The sequence below is a fragment of the Henckelia pumila genome, unplaced genomic scaffold, assembly GCF_033568475.1.
Source record: "Henckelia pumila isolate YLH828 unplaced genomic scaffold, ASM3356847v2 CTG_525:::fragment_3, whole genome shotgun sequence".
In the NCBI taxonomy this organism is placed as follows: Eukaryota; Viridiplantae; Streptophyta; class Magnoliopsida; order Lamiales; family Gesneriaceae; genus Henckelia; species Henckelia pumila.
In genome coordinates, this window is record NW_027331857.1 from 4,518,622 (window position 1) to 4,535,131 (window position 16,510).

Here is a 16,510-nt window from a genome sequence, read left to right on the forward strand (position 1 = left end):
CCTTGGGTTTAGAAGCATGCCTGACCATCTAAGTTGCATACCGGGTTGATAACAACTTTATAAATATATATCTATTTACTAAAAAATATATAATTTAAAAAAATACCGAGGGAACACATAGATCCACCTATGGTTTTATGTAAAAGATAAGACATTTAAGCTCGCGTAGTTTGAAAGATAGGATAAACGAAAGATGAATATTAATTTTATATGTTGAGTACAAATGACCAAAATACTCTCCAAATTTTATGAGACGAATCTCATAATTAATATGTCATAAAATTTATATGTTAGATTGAAGAATAAGCAAATAAAAATTAATGGTGAAGCTGAAAATTATACCTATAATACATTAATATATATTTGTGTAAGTCTTCTGTGACTGTGAGTCTTATAGACAATATAATATAACATAATCAATGCTCTAAGTTATTTACATCATATTATTATTATTATTATTATTATTATTATTATTATTGTAATAACTACTTTTAATTGTAAACATATCACAAAAAACCTACGCAAAACATATACTTTCTACGTCCCAATTATATTGTTCACGTTTTCTTTTTTGTTTGTCCCAAATATATAGTCATATATCATATTTAATAATTTTTTTTTACACTTTTTTACTAATATAATCATATTAGCTACACTTTGAAAATTATGCAATTATTTTTTAATACATTAAATAGGAATAAAATAGAAAGTCTATATAAAATTTACTTTTCCAATAACTTTTTTTTAATCTGTGTGAAGAAAAAGGACAATATATATAAGACAGAGGGAGTATTACATAATTATTGGGTAGAAATTTTCAACTTCATGGTTGATTTTATTTTCTTATTCTCCATTTTTAACAAAAGAAATTATAATTACTAGGGTCAAAGAAATTACTATAATAAACATTGTGTTGTGAAAAAATAAAAATTTATGATAAAAAGTAAAAACTTCAGAACTCAAAATATATCAAACTCTACACTTTATAATATTTTTCTCTCAACTCAATTGTATTTTTCATCACAAATAAAGACCTATTTATAGATTCACATTTGAGATTAGTCCAAAAATTAATACATCATCATCTACATCATCACACACTAATTTTTCAAATTTTACAACTCAATATTCAACATTCAACCTTCAATATTCAACATAATAATAATAATAATAATAATAATATATTTTTTCAACACATTGAAATTTATTTTATTTTGTGCGAAATTGCGAATGGATACGATCCTCGTAATGCGTGTGTCGCTGTCTTCACAAACAAGGATTCGGCCCTGCCCCTGGAAAACGTGACACAGTCGCCTACGAGTCCAACGTTTTTTAAATGCCAAAGTCAGCGAAACCCTAATCCCCAAATTTCTCGTCTCATTCTCACACAAATTACACACGGAATGACTGATCCAACGGTGGTCATCGTCCCGCCTCCGCCTCCGCCTCCGCCTCCGCCTCATGACGCCGATTTCAGTTCCGGCCTTGCGATTCCGCCCCTCGACGATGCCTTCTTTTCCCAACAGTGCATGGAGGGTAACGGTTCGGGAGACGATCAAGAGGGCGATCTGTTTCATGAAGACGTTGATTTCGATTTCTCATTCGACGACCTATGCCTCCCTTCTTCCGATCTCGACGAATTGCTCTCCGATCCGATATACAACACCACCAATTTAGAGTACGGCGATTTGCTTGACGAAGTCAATGCCGGATCAAATTTGGATCAATATCACGGTGTTTTCAAATCAGATTGTCCAAACTTGCGTCATCTCCCTGTAGGCAGCGATAAGAGCTTGAATGGGTCCGGGGTTCTGGATTCGGATTCTCCAGGCCTAGAATCTAATCAGATCTCTGGTTATTTCGATGTGCCGTCGCCTGAATCAAATGGATCAAATCAAGGGAATTCTGGAAGTTCTGGTGCTGAGGCTAAGGGAACGTATTGCTCATCCCCAGAATCACGGGGTTCTGGGAATTGTGGTTCCAATGTATCCAAGAACTCAGAAAATTGTGCCAGATCGGTAAATTCTGTGCCAAATGCTAACACCAGTTTGATTAGTTATGATAACGTCGATCAAAAGATTAAATTCAAGGGGCCTCCTAACGATAATGTCAATAGTTCTATGTTAAAGAGGAAAAAAGAGACCGATGATTTAGCAGTTTGTGATGTGGATAATAATTTAGGGTCCATGAGTAACAAGTTTAGGAAATCCGAGTGTAATGTTGAGAGTCTTGAGACTGACCATAATAGTTATAGTATCAGTTGTTCGAATGAAGATGACGGTAAAAAGAAGGCTAGGTTGATGAGGAACAGAGAGAGTGCACAATTATCACGACAGAGGAAGAAGCAATATGTTGAGGAGTTGGAGGATAAAGTGAGGGCAATGCATTCTACAATACAAGACTTGAATGCAAAGATTTCATTCTTCATGACAGAAAACGTGACTTTACGGCAACAAATGGGCGCTGGTGGGAGTAATGGCACAGTCCCACCTCCTCAAATGGCAACTCCTCATCCTGGGATGTTTCCACACCCAGCCATGATGTATCCATGGATGGCATCTGCTCCCCCGTACATGATGAGGCCACATGGATCTCAAGTGCCACTGGTTCCAATCCCAAGATTGAAATCACAACAGCCAGCCAGCGTGGCTAAGGCCAGTAAGAAGGTGGAAACTAAGAAGAGTGGGGGGCCAAAGATTAAGAAGGTTGCAGCTGTTAGCTTTCTCGGTCTGCTGTTTTTTATTATATTATTTGGAAATTTGGTTCCGATGATCAGTATGAAATATGGAGGTGTTAGGGAGGCATTTTCTGGTGATGAAAGTTATGTTGGAGGTGGATATCATGAAACATACCATGGGAGGTTGTTGATGGCGAATGGGACTGTTCATGTTCAGAATTATGGTGGTGGAAGAGAATCTAGCTGTATTAGTGGTGGTGCACATTGTAGTCAAAGAGGTCATGAAAGTGGGGGGAAGCCAGGTACTGATGAGAGTGTTCATTTGGGAAATGGGAGCGAACCCCTTGTTGCATCATTGTATGTTCCTAGGAATGATAAGCTTGTTAAGATAGATGGTAATTTGATAATCCATTCAGTGTTGGCGAGTGAGAAAGCCATGGTATCGCAGGGTCAGGGAGGTGGTGAAAGTGGTTTAGCGGTTCGTGGAGATTTGGCTCCTGCCGTTCCTGTCCCTGGTATGGGAAGGAATGGTGCTCGGGTTCCCCACCTAAGGGCACTGGGCTCTGGTTCAGCAGAAGAAGATAGTTTGAAGTCGAAGGCCAATGATGGCAGGCTTCAGCAATGGTTCCGTGAAGGCCTCTCTGGTAATCACTGTTTAATATTCTCTTGCATGTGGCTTCTTTGTGTATGTGCTATTCTTTGTTATAATCCTAAGATTGACTATTCACGTGGTTATGTAAAGATAGATTTTATCCTAGGTATGCAAATGAAATTATTGTAGTTTTTCTAGAAATTCTGTGCATCCAGAGTTACATACATTGTTATTTGCTCATGCTAGCTTATGTGCGACCGTGGCATTTCATTCCTGCTGTTTTCAAATGCTGGTATTGTACCACTTTGTATGTATTGATGTAGTACAGTGTTATGATCTTAAATGTTCCTATTTGCCTCGACGCCCCCCTTTGTTTGGGACGACTCAAGTGTATGCGATTCATATAAACAACTCGCTGGCCCAGAGTCATATATTATCCGCGGCTAATAAACATTTTCTCTGGCATAAAAAATATTGAATTAAGTCGACGGATTAGAAGAAATCGAATTACATAGTTCTAAACTCCCTATCTTTTGTTGATAAATCTTTTTTTTATTTATTTTTTATGTTGGTTTGAATAATATAACTTCTTGAGACCCAAGTGAACAAATTTCGCTGAGTCTCGGAGAGAGAAAATATTTGCACTATTTCTTGCCGATGGCCCATGGGGCACACAGTTCAAAATTTCATAAATTATAATGCTAAGGTTTCCTTCAGGTCCGATGCTAAGCTCGGGGATGTGCACAGAAGTTTTCCAGTTTGACGTGTCATCAGCTTCTACGTCAGGAGCCATTGTTCCAGCTGCTGCCTCGAGAAACATTTCTGTACAGCAGAATAAGAATTCTACGCGCCTGAACAGGGGAAAGAACCGCAGGATCCTCCATGGTCATGCTATTCCTCTTCCTGGATCCTCTCATAACATTTCTGAGGAACAAGCTGGAAGACATTCACAAAACAAGAACCTGAACTTAAATAATTCAGCATCTTCTGTGGTGGTTTCTGTGCTCATGGATCCTAGGGAGGCAAGTGATACTGATGTTGATGGTGTGATGGGAGCAAAGGCCGTCTCTCGAATTTTCGTAGTTGTTCTAATTGACAGTGTGAAGTATGTCACTTACTCATGCATGCTTCCTTTTAAGGGAGCTGGTCCGCACCTAGTGACCACTTGAGAATTGGAATAGGAGCAAGTGCTGTACCAGTTTTGTAGATATTTACATGGTGACTCTTTATAGTTTTTACTTTAACTTGTAAACTTTGATGGGAACTAGTCGGCATGATTTGACTTGTGTTTGACTGTAAACATTAATTAATCATCGGCTTCTCTCTATGAAAGTGTAAGTCTCTATTTCCCCCGAGCTCTCTTTTTTACTGTCGAGGTTGGGAATTTATTGGTTCAGTTGGTGCATGAATCATTTTTTAAGGAAAATTCTGAGTGTACGCTTACGGTTACACTCACTTTGCATGATAAATGACGAAAGTACATTTGAATCAAATCACGTCTATTTTAATTTTTTATTATTTATTTATATTGAAAAGGTAAAACGTCATCTGATTGTAACTTAAAAGTATAACGCAAATATTTAGTCCTCTGCTTACGGAACAACACAAGGCTCTAACGTTGACAAACAACTCAGATGACCAAAAAAACCAGAAATTTTCATGAATGGAAGCACTATATACAATGCAATAGAGACTCATGTCTCCCAATTCTCTTGAACCAAGATTCACACCACGAAGGATTCCAGAATAGCTTGTAATGTTTTCTCTGATGTTGGCCATTGTTTATCGTTGGCACTGGCCACAAACAGGACGACCGTGTTTCCTTTAGCTGTCGCCTTTGCAAGATTGTGTGATCCCGTGAGAGCAAATGGAGTCTCCAGAACGTATTTATAGTACTGCGCGATCAAGTTTCCAAAAGATAATCGTAAACATGGAAGCAGAAAATGAATAAAAACACAACTAATGGCAAAACCAGTCTATCGCGAATCCACAACATGCAAAAATAGAATGTTGAACGGAATCATGACAGCAGCAGAGGCAGGAACATGAATTCAGGAGGTGGACAAGACTGAAAACCCGTACATCAAGCTCTAACGACAACATGTTTCGTCTTATAGCTCCACATTTCTTATTCAAAAAAAAGATATAATCTTGGTTAGGGGGAAATGAGGGTAAAACTTAGCATTCTTTTAAAGAACACAAGTGAAGTAGTGTGCATACCCTTGGCTTAGAGAGCGACTGATTGTCCTCTTTCCCCGTTCAAATCATCCCTTTTATCGACATTCAGTTCTATTTCAGCATATGTTTAAATTGTGGTGTTGAAAAGCTATGGCAGAAGTCATGCATCTATTAATCTAATATTTCCCGTCAAAAGTTCTGTATGCTAAAAATTTAGAAAACAAGATCATACCGTTTGATCACCAATTTTCTCGACAGAAGTTTCTAGTAGTTCATCAGGATCATATGAATTTCCAGTGACAAAAGGGCCAAGAGACGCGATGAGTTTCTCTGGGGTCCCTATCTCTTCGATTGTTGCATCGGGTTTATTCGTAAGGCGTATCAAAGGTGAAGCCACCACCTGAACTTTCCCTTGTTTTTCATCCTCAAACTTCACCTCCACCCATGGTTCTGCACACTTGGGTTGGCAGTAATTGCCCGATAATATATTAGCCACTCGCTGCTGTTTCCAAGTCGGTGGAAGCATAAACTGGTAAGGCTGTACATTTCCTGCAACCAACTATATTCAGAATTTTCATAAGCACAAACAGAAAGAAGCAACGTATTTTTTGAAGTGAAAACGAACGATTATGACATCAATATTCTGATAAGGGGTAGGGTCTTCGAGACTTTATAATTTCCAACACCAACAAAGTACCACATTATGCTACAACTAAATGCTATCTATCTTCTAAATGACAATAAACAAAGCATCACTCCCCCATCAAATTATAGCATTTGAGAATCAAGAAAGTAGAAATGACACACTTCAATTCACAATGCTTCTCTAGCAACTACGCCCATATTCGATTTGAGAAATCGATAAACTGAACACAAACTCTGCCCACAAATAGTCAATTAAAGGGTATTACACTACAGTTGAGCATAAAAAATTCTAGCAATCTCCATATATATTACCTGCACGCAGAGCAGGGGTGTCTTTAGTGGTGGCTTTGAAAAGAACGAACGAGGGATCCGTAGGCGATACTGGGAGGTAGGATCCCACCTCAACTTCTCTGGCTTGCGAAGGTGGAGGAGGAGAGACCGCTAATGGAAGCAAAACAACCGATCCGTTCAAGAATTCTCTTCTCGAAAGATTTGGCAGCTGCAAATTCAGATTTTGATGGGACTTGAGAGAGGATTTCTGGGAGGCAATTGGGTTGGAAAATGGGAAACTTGAGGTTCGATTTGGAGTGAAAAGGGAATAAATAGCCGCCATTTTTGGAGATGTGTGTGGGGGAGAGTTTTCGAGTTTCAGAGGTAGATGATTTGCGATGATAAATGGAAGAGACTGATCGTTGGGCTGTTCGTTGCCTCTTTTCGTTATCCATTTTGGATATGGTTTACGTCCAATTTATATATTCTTATTATTTTATTTTTGAATATATATATTCTTTTGGCCCGGGAATATTAATATATGAAAAAACTTTTTTTTTACATTTTTATAATCAAACATTTTTATTATATTATACATGATAAATTAAATAATGCTTATACATATCAAAGATTAAAATAAATTTACTGCATTTTTTACACAAGATTGATCATCTTAAGAGTTTCAGATAAATTTAAAAAGTTGACACGTGATTCAAGTATAACAACAAACGATGCTCTGTTTTCGGCTAGACATTGATACACTTGTATTTCCTATATCACAACTCGGGTTTCTCCTCCTTCCATGTTCACCAACTCCACCGACGCGAGCTTCAGTCTAAGCCCATAGAGAACCAGAGCAGCTCCACAGGCAATCCAAGTAGTTAGTACCTCCAAGCCTGTACTCACTTACAGTGCAACCCACCACCACATTAGTCAGCAGAAAATGGAACACCCCTATGTCACAAGAAGCCGAAACCAGCACCATGTTAGCCAGCCACACCACCGCATGCAAAGCAGAAGAAGGCTACCACTTGATGGAACGATGTTAATCTGAAGAAACTCTGAAAAAGAATGCTGCCCACCATCCCCGCCCCAAATTCGACCCATTTTTTCATCTTGCTTCTTCTTTTGCGGATGGCGAAGTAATTTCGGTACCAAACATGATCCGTCTTAAACCTCGTACACCGTCGACATTTATCCGTTAAGTCTCGTTCCCAACCGGGATGAACCAACGTAAGAATCTCCAGCGTCGTTCAAGTTGGGATTTATGTATGTGCAGTGTTACACAATGAAAGATAAAAAAAAATTGATGAGTGTCCATATTGCTTGTTTTTATATATATACAAGAAGTTCATCTGAATATCTTATATAAAAAAACGCATATTCTTAATGTAACTCAGAATGATCCGTTTGATTAAATGAGACGCTTTTCACACACAAACTATAATAGAAAAACAAAATTCCATATGTCATACCAAAAATCAAAGAATATGTTAGAAGCTTATAAGATTTTGCACTACGTACTCTATCATATAAACTCTGCTCGAATATCTAAGGTGAAGTATGATTTTGTACACTGACCACAAATCTAGTTAAATAAAAAGAGCTTTGATTTTATTTCGGTTATCAAAAGATTAAATAGAAGTATTCATACGTCAATCTTTTTCAGTGACACGTAATCATTTTTGAATGATATATCACGTCAATATTCTAATAAAGAAAAGGACTAAAATCCAAAAAAAAATTCAAAGTATAAGGCTAAGACCGTAAATTGATCAATAACATTCATAATAAAAAAAAATAAAAAACATGCATGTTATAAGACCAAAAATATAATTTTTTAAAGCTCACAAGATAAGTTTGTAACTTTAGTAAAAGAAATTTAAATATTTGTTTAAATGAGCTTTTCCATCCAAACACCATTTTTAAGGTTTCCCCCTTTTTTAAAAAAAAAATGAAATTTGATTAGTTATTTTCCTCGCAGTAATATCAAGCTACAATATACTATATAATGGTAGTCATATTTTAATATTAAATTCATATCATATGAAGTAACAAGGTTGAATTTTGATTTGTATTATGGTAGACTTCAAACATATTTTTCAATTTGGGCTATTTAGGTAGTGTTTGGGAGAGATTTTAGGAAGTACTTCTCATCTTTTCATTAACAAAATTTTGCAATTTTATAAAATTTTATTAATGAAAAGCTGAGAAATACTTTTTAAAAGCTCTGCCAAACACTACCTTAATCAGTTTACAGGACCACTGTAGTTTAGGGGTTATCTTTTCGGGAGTCTTGGGTTGCCTGTATTCAATTTGGGCTATTTAATCAGTTCCTAGGCCCACTTTAGTGTTTCGGTAATATTTGGGGGAGTCTTGGGCTTGTATATGGGCAACAACATGCTAGTTTCAATGCCAAAGTCGTACGCTGTGAAAAATGTCTTCATAAAATTGATTTATAGTTATGTCCTTTTTAAATATAAATTTTTAAAACAATTACTTTTTATATTCGGTGACAATAATTAGTTTTGATTTTAATTTGGAATATAAATCCAAAAGACACATTTCAAACTTCAATAAAAGAATTTCAAGTATTTTATAAATGAACTTCTCCATATTTTAATTTTTCTTCAAAAAAAATATTTCAGTGAGCATATAAGAAATTGAGATAAACTCCAATGCAGTGTTTTCATAACTGGACCGGTGATAGAACCGGTTTAATTAAAAAAATTGTCCAACCGGTTGGACCGTTTTAACCGGACGGTTAAACCGAAAAACCGTTTATATAATTTAATATAATAAATAAAATATTTTGGAATTTTAAAAACTCAAAAATTATATAAATAGACATAAAATATATATTTAACATAGTTTGAAAGCTAAATAATTATGTAAATATATTTAAAATATCAATTATAGTTATAAATTATTTAATTTTTAAAAAAACCAATAATTATTAAAGTATTTTTTTTAATGAATTAAAAATTTCAAATAATAATGTATTTATATATAAAAATATTAAATCTAAGGTTTAAAAATAAAAAATTTAAATTTTCAAAAAAAAAATTGAAAAACCGATTGAACTGGTTTTTCGGCTCTTGGGCGGTCCAACCGGTTATAACTGGTTGGACAGGTTTTCCGGTTCTTGGGGACGGACCGGTCCGATCCAATCCGATTCCGAAAACACTGCTTCAATGTAAAAAAATGTTGGTAATCTCCCTAAAATTAGAAGCTAAAACCAAACGACCGCTTAACCTGATCACGGCCCAAAATTTACCCCATTACTTCTGATTACCCCCACATCCGTCCTAAATGATAATAGTGTCCATGTTCACAGAAGCATAGGCGAGTTGGTAAGGTCTAAGGTGGCGTGAGAAGAAATTCCCCAACGTTGCGGGTTCGATATTCGTGTGGAACATATTTCCTGCTGAAATATTGTGGGGTATGCTTTGGAAGTTGACCATGTTGCTCCCTCCCTCAGGTCCCTGCCGCTCATGGACATCCCTCTATTTAACCCTTCGCATGAGTCAATGAACCTCTGACTCATGTGGGATGGGGTCCCCTTCAGGGTCAACTCTTTTAAATAATAGGAGTGTCAATTCGAGTGAGTCGGGTTGGCAAAAATATTGGTAAAAAAAATTTTCTACCCAAACCCGATCCAACCCGAAAATGGCTAACCCGAACCCGATTAACTCGAACTCAACCCGATTTTATTTTTTATTTTTTATTATTTTTTATTTTTTAACAAAATAATTAAATAAAAAATCAAAACACACAATAATATTAATTTAATCACATAATAACAAAATCTAAGGATATATATAATTTAAATTTGAAAGTCTAGTTGTAAAAAATTTAAAATATACTTACTACAAAAAAATAAAAAATTATTTTAAAAAATAAAAATTATACAAAATAAACATATAATATTTCAAGGTTGACGAGTTTGGTTGAATTTTGACACCCCTACTAAATATATAGGTTACATTTCTTTTTTCATGTGTCTCAAATATTTATTATATTTTTCATAATTAATATTATTTTATCTATTCTTATACCAATCTACCTTCATCATTAAATACATTACTACCTTAACATTTTTTCATGAAATAAAAAAAACATTCATTAAATATGGGTAAAATTGAAAATTTATTTCTAAAATCTACTTTTCCAATAATTCTTTTAATATTTAAAGGACACACAGTCCTATATAAATGAGATGAAAGTATCACTTTTTTTTTTTGAGTCGAGGGAAGGAATTTTTGTTGCAATTAGGTTTCAAACTCGAAAACTCGTCCCACACTTAACTATCAGGGTTTAGCAAGTAAAGTTGCTTTTGAGACCACTTAGACAGACACGCTATTAAATATTGGTATTATTGTCCATTTCATGCTTTTTAAAGACAAAGTTTAGTGATTTAATTGCTCCATTAAGAACGCATTTTCCAGGCTCTTGCTTCGAAAGCGATTTATATTACTTTTCACATCTAATCCAAAGGGCATACATAGTTTTTTGTTAAAAAAATTGTGTATTTCTTTATTTTATTTATTGCGGTATAAAAAATAACGATACGGGGCTCGAATTTAATTCTCTCTACTCATGTTGATGATAATGTAAATATTAAGAATTAGTTAATGAAGTAATATTCACCAGATGTTAAGTTGAATTTTGTAAAATCGGATATTCAATTCTCAGCAGATGTTAAGTTGAATTTTGTCGCATCTGGTGAATGGTGAGGTTACTTTTGTGCCCAACATGTGTATGCACTCAAGCTGGGCACAAAAATATAGTAATAAAGCAGCCTCCAATTAGTACAATGGATGCGTCATACCAAGAATACGAGGTGGTGTTTGAATCGATGTATTTGAGACGATGAGTTTGAATTTCGTTGATTTCAAATTTTTGTTGTCTCGATTGGATTAACAAAATTCTAATGGATGTAGTATAAGAACAGAATTAATAAAGATGCATGATCTTCGATCACAATAATAATTTCTGCTGGAGAACAATCGACACATCACGCTTGTATATGCACGCATTAGTGCATGCTCTCCAAATAAGAAATGCTAAGTTCCAACTTTATCAAGTGGACATTATATTGTCACACAATTATAGATAACATGATCCAATACATTGCATGGGACCTGAGATGTATGCAGAGAAACGAAACCGAATAAGCTATTTCCCATTAATATTGACGGGCCTTTTTGTGGTTGTTCTCCAATTGCTACCTAGCATACCATATATACACTATATTTTTATGCTCACACTCAATAAAGTTGCAATAAAGTGCAATGGGCTGACTCGATCGACAAAACTTATGAGGCCAAATCATATTATATCGACTGAAGAATACCAAATAAAATTTGATTCTTGGATATTTTCATGGGGTAGTGGACGAATTATGCATAATTGACGATGTACGTATATTTGGTTTATGAATACATATATAGGAGATGACGACTATATGTATTAAACTTGTTATTACGCACAAACCTAGCTGAAAATTGTACCACAATGCTCCCAGAATGCCAGCACCCCGTTGTTCCGGTAGAGATCGATTCAAACAGATCCATTTGAAACAAAAAAATTAGACGATACATCTTTATATTGTTTTTGGATGTTTCACACTAATGTAGTGTTTGAGAGAGTTTTTAGGAAGCGCTAGTTTCTTAGCTTTTTTTGTTAGAATATTTTTTCAGAATTTTTTCAGAAATTTTGTTGCCGATGACGAATAAAGATTTCCGCTTGCGAAAATTACGAGTGGATGCTTTGGTTCATGAACGGATACATTGTTTGAAATTTTGAAATTTTATTAAAAAAATACTAAGAAATGATTCTTAGAAGTTTTGTCAAACATCATCTAAGTTAATTTCGCATGCATCATCTGGCCGTAGATGATGTGGCGGAGCCCACATTGCAAAATATTGTTGTTAATGGCATCAGCTTGCACTAAACTAGCCTTCGTGGTGGTACCTTTCAGATCACTACTTAATCGGCCACCATGAGTTAAAATATTGGAACATGATTACCATTATATATTTATTCCGATTTGTCCCTCGTGGACTTCACATAACCCATTAATGGATATACTAAATTGGTGTGACGACACTTTGTCTAATTATTCGGATGAAAATTCGTCTTCGTCTACTGTTGTTATCACAAAACTGTTATGAGATCGTATCACGAATCAATTTTATGAATAGATCTCTAATCCGATTTGATTAATGAAATCTATTGATTTTTATGTCAAAACTATTTTTATCACTGCATGTATGAATAATATTGACACATTTCACGCATATACAAAAAACCTACTATATATTTTTATAGCTGGTCGTCCCTTACATCGTTTGATTTGGGAATGGATCATGCTACAAGTACAAATAGGATTACACGTTGGGTTACAAAGTACATTTGAAATTATAAAATTATCTTATATGTAATTTTGAAAGATTTTTTCAAATAAAATGTAGGGATAATTTTATAATTTCAAATGTATTTTGTATTGTAACTCTCATTATACATACAACATTTTTCTATTGTATATATATTATACGTGTTAGCTACTACACACGTAAGCATATATTAAAAAAAATTAAAATAGTAAAAATAATAACCAAATTATTGTATCGAAACTAAAATTCGACGATTTATAAGACTAAAAGTGATAATATGACAACTTACATGATTTGTAAATTTTCTAAAATGTTTTGAGCAGCATATAATAGATTCGACAGTTTCTAAAAAGTGATCAAAATAGATTTTATGATATAAAATTAAACAATAAAATGGCATAATCTCTTTGTGCGTCTGAACTTTTATAATGCAAAATGTAGTGGCTTCTTTATCTAAAAGAGTACAAATATGCGTGTAGTATACTATATCATCAATAAATAATGTTTAAAGATCTTAAAATGTTACTTTCTTTAATTAATAATGTCATAATTTCATATGTTTTGAGTATTGAGGTAATTAGACCAGGCCAAATTTTCTGTAAGCTCAATGGCCTAATACTAAAAACCTAAGCATAACGAGTCAGATTCATTGTCAACGAATGTATTATGTCCACTCATTGCTCAATATAATTAGACTATATATCATAGCGAAAAGGAAATAAAGTCACGTGACTTCAAATAATTATATTAACTTTTGGTACGATTCATTTGATCCTATAAATATTATTAAACAGTACTTGATACAATATTAGTGTATTATTTACCTTTAGCTAGTACTAAAGATGAAATAATTCATTCTTTCAACTAGTGAATTTAAAATCAAATTAGGTATATATATCCAAAAGTGGATGAGAATCAAGTTATATCCATTAACCAAAAGAAAAATGAATAAGAAAGGCCATTTGTTTTTTTTAAAAAAAAAATTAATAAATACACCATATATATATTTCATGTAAGTGATGTATATACTTTAAGAAAAAATACTTAGCTCAAAAGTTTTCCACATATCGTAATCATACATATTCCATTAATTGGATCCACTTGAAGATATGATAGACCAAAGTTCCGAAGAAACCCCTGTCACCTACACCCCTATCGCTTATAAATATCCAAGCCTCAAGCCATATTCCCCTAGGACAAAACACAAACTAATTATATATATATAAGCACATTCAAGAATCAAGTGTTTTGATCCTTAGCCTCTCTCTAATATATATACATATTTAGAATTAACAAAAAATGGAAGGAAAAGGATGGGTTAATGGCGGATTTATTGAGAAAGCAAAGCCTTACATAGCCATGATTTGTTTACAATTCGGGTATGCTGGAATGAATATTATTACCAAAGTTTCTCTTAACAGAGGAATGAGCCATTATGTGCTAGTGGTCTATAGACATGCCTTTGCTACTGCGGTTATTGCCCCCTTTGCTATTCTACTTGAAAGGTAAGCAAAAATATTAATTCTATTATAATTTCTGATTATATATGTACGTATATATATAACTGCAAAATTGGATGAAAAAATATATATATTTAATCTTTCATTTTGTTTTTATTTGGGTTTTTGTCATATAGGAAAGTGAGGCCAAAGATTACATTTACCATTTTCCTGCAGATGTTTGTCTTGGGACTTCTGGGGTGAGAATATATATAAAATAAATATAATTAAGTTATATGGATCGAGCATGTCACTTACAAGTATATAATATCTATGCAATCTTATAATATTTCTGACTGGTTTCATGTTAATTGGGATTTATAAAAATTTTGCAGTCCCGTGATCGATCAAAACTTGTACTACGCCGGTCTTAAATTCACTTCGCCGACGTACTCATGCGCCATGAGCAACATGCTACCTGCGATGACATTTGTTATGGCAGTCCTATGCAGGTATATATATTACATCAAGAAAAACCCTATCTTTTAAGTTTTAAGCCGAATTGAAATCGACAAAATGTGGAAAATCTACTTGCACAAACAATTGGAAAAACAAATTAAACTGGTTTGAGCTAATAATGAATGAAGAGTTATATTATATGTTCATGATCATGTATATATATAGGATGGAGAAAGTAGATATGAAGAAAATAAGGTGCCAAGCAAAGGTGGTGGGAACAGTGATAACAGTTTGTGGAGCCATGCTTATGACATTATACAAAGGTGATGTCATAAACATGGTATGGTCAAAATACATACATCCTAGGCAGTCCTATGTTCCTCAACCCAGTACTTCTGCACATGCCACTCAAGAAGATTGGATTAAAGGTTCAATTCTTCTCATTATTGCCACACTAGCCTGGGCTTCTTTCTTCATCCTTCAGGTATTTATATATTTTATTAAATACCTTTTTTTTTTTTTTTAATTAAGACAGAAAATTAACCCTTTTTTTAAAAAAAAAATTCAACAGGCTATCACATTGAGGAAATACACAGCACAGCTTTCACTCACAGCCCTTGTGTGCTTTCTGGGAACATTGCAATCCATTGTTGTGACTTTGGCCATGGAGCACAAAACAGGCGCTTGGGTCATTGGTTGGGACATTAACTTGCTGGCTGCTGCATATGCTGTGAGTTTTTATATATATATTTTTTAAAAAAATTAAAAAATTCAGTATTATGTATATATAGTCCTGATCCACTGCACATAAGTGTGCAGGAATTTTGTGTGTACCGCGTGATGTTCTTGCGAACATCTAAAAATAAAAATCAGATGTTCGCGTGAACATCTGATCACGGGATGCACACAAAATTCCTGCACACTGGTGTGCATGGGAACAAGATTATATATATACTTGCTGCATGGTATATATATTTATATATATGTGTGTGTGTGTGTGATATTCTTTATTAATCTTGAAATGGTTTAGGGTGTTGTCTCTTCGGGCATTGCATATTACGTGCAAGGGTTGGTGATGAAAAAAAGAGGGCCAGTTTTTGTCACTGCTTTCAGTCCACTGATGATGATTATCGTGGCAATCATGGGCTCTTTCATCTTGGCTGAGAAAATATTTGTCGGAGGGTAATTAATTAATTTCAACATCCTAGCTAAAAATTCCCAAAGAAATTAATTAAACATTAATTTTAGTATTATGTGTGATTAATTGATTTTATGTATCCCGCGGGCATGGTACGGTGCAGTGTTCTTGGCGCAGTGCTGATTGTGATCGGATTGTACGCAGTTCTGTGGGGGAAACAGAAAGAAAAATCGGAAGGTGAAATTCTTGAACCGGAAAAGTGTACAATTGGGAACAATCAAAATGCCACCGAGAATATGGAAGATATTGAAGCAAATTTCGTAGAATTGGAGAAAAATGGACTCAAAAAATTGTGTGTACTAGCAGTCAGTGCTCCGATGCCACAGCCTCCCATGATAGCCATCGAAGCACCGAAACTAGGCGGGGAAAAATAAGCGAAACATTTTTAAAAAAATAAAAATAAAGAGAAAAATATAGAGATCTAGTATAATTAATGCTTCAAATTGAGGATGCATGATCGGGAAAATATAATAAGGAAAAAGGACATGAAATGGTGGCATGCAATAGAGGATTCACTTTTTTCATGTATTCTTTTTGTGGTTTTGTTTTAGGATTTAGTAATTTGTTGTTTTGAGTTTTGACTGATTAAATTACGGAGCTTGTAACCTTTTCTCGTTTGAGGTAATTAATTATGGTTTCCAAAGAAAAATTTGA

General features: G+C 34.4%; 3 protein-coding genes across 5 annotated transcripts; 2 read left to right on the plus strand and 1 right to left on the minus strand.

Moving 5' to 3' along the window:
* The first annotated feature begins 1,276 nt into the window (after positions 1 to 1,276).
* Positions 1,277 to 4,582, plus strand: LOC140873039 (bZIP transcription factor 17-like). Its single transcript, XM_073276008.1, has 2 exons — positions 1,277 to 3,321; positions 3,987 to 4,582. Exons 1-2 carry the CDS (start codon positions 1,404 to 1,406, stop codon positions 4,436 to 4,438), a joined length of 2,370 nt encoding a protein of 789 aa, XP_073132109.1. The 5' UTR covers positions 1,277 to 1,403; the 3' UTR covers positions 4,439 to 4,582.
* Positions 4,583 to 4,772: 190 nt separating this feature from the next.
* On the minus strand, positions 4,773 to 6,793 carry LOC140873286 (psbP domain-containing protein 6, chloroplastic). 3 transcript variants are annotated; one of them, XR_012147991.1, is made up of 4 exons: positions 6,405 to 6,793; positions 5,680 to 5,996; positions 5,490 to 5,595; positions 5,172 to 5,396 (listed from the first exon to the last, which is right to left on the minus strand). XR_012147991.1 is itself a non-coding variant. In XM_073276373.1 (3 exons), the coding sequence occupies exons 1-3, from the start codon at positions 6,703 to 6,705 to the stop codon at positions 4,994 to 4,996; spliced, it is 789 nt and encodes a 262-aa protein (XP_073132474.1). In that variant the 5' UTR covers positions 6,706 to 6,793; the 3' UTR covers positions 4,773 to 4,993. The 3 variants fall into 3 exon arrangements, 2 of the variants coding, with proteins under 2 accessions (XP_073132474.1, XP_073132475.1); XM_073276373.1 differs by lacking the exons at positions 5,172 to 5,396; positions 5,490 to 5,595 and adding an exon at positions 4,773 to 5,164; XM_073276374.1 differs by having other exon boundaries at positions 5,172 to 5,595.
* A 7,170-nt stretch (positions 6,794 to 13,963) lies between these two features.
* On the plus strand, positions 13,964 to 16,267 carry LOC140873232 (WAT1-related protein At5g07050-like). The gene is made up of 7 exons (XM_073276280.1): positions 13,964 to 14,265; positions 14,397 to 14,459; positions 14,595 to 14,711; positions 14,884 to 15,142; positions 15,230 to 15,388; positions 15,689 to 15,840; positions 15,960 to 16,267. The coding sequence occupies exons 1-7, from the start codon at positions 14,060 to 14,062 to the stop codon at positions 16,228 to 16,230; spliced, it is 1,227 nt and encodes a 408-aa protein (XP_073132381.1). The 5' UTR covers positions 13,964 to 14,059; the 3' UTR covers positions 16,231 to 16,267.
* The last annotated feature ends 243 nt before the right edge of the window (positions 16,268 to 16,510 follow it).

Excerpts from the sequence above, each read along its gene's own strand:
- LOC140873039 (XM_073276008.1), top strand. The coding sequence starts at position 1,404 with ATGACTGATCCAACGGTGGTCATCGTCCCGCCTCCGCCTCCGCCTCCG. Across the intron at positions 3,322-3,986 it reads GTTCCGTGAAGGCCTCTCTG|GTCCGATGCTAAGCTCGGGG; the intron begins GTAATCACTGTT and ends GGTTTCCTTCAG.
- LOC140873286 (XM_073276373.1), bottom strand. The coding sequence starts at position 6,705 with ATGGCGGCTATTTATTCCCTTTTCACTCCAAATCGAACCTCAAGTTTC. Across the intron at positions 5,997-6,404 it reads CACCCCTGCTCTGCGTGCAG|GAAATGTACAGCCTTACCAG; the intron begins GTAATATATATG and ends AGTTGGTTGCAG. Across the intron at positions 5,165-5,679 it reads AGAAAATTGGTGATCAAACG|TACTATAAATACGTTCTGGA; the intron begins GTATGATCTTGT and ends TTGATCGCGCAG.
- LOC140873232 (XM_073276280.1), top strand. The coding sequence starts at position 14,060 with ATGGAAGGAAAAGGATGGGTTAATGGCGGATTTATTGAGAAAGCAAAG. Across the intron at positions 14,712-14,883 it reads GTTATGGCAGTCCTATGCAG|GATGGAGAAAGTAGATATGA; the intron begins GTATATATATTA and ends GTATATATATAG. Across the intron at positions 15,389-15,688 it reads TGCTGGCTGCTGCATATGCT|GGTGTTGTCTCTTCGGGCAT; the intron begins GTGAGTTTTTAT and ends GAAATGGTTTAG.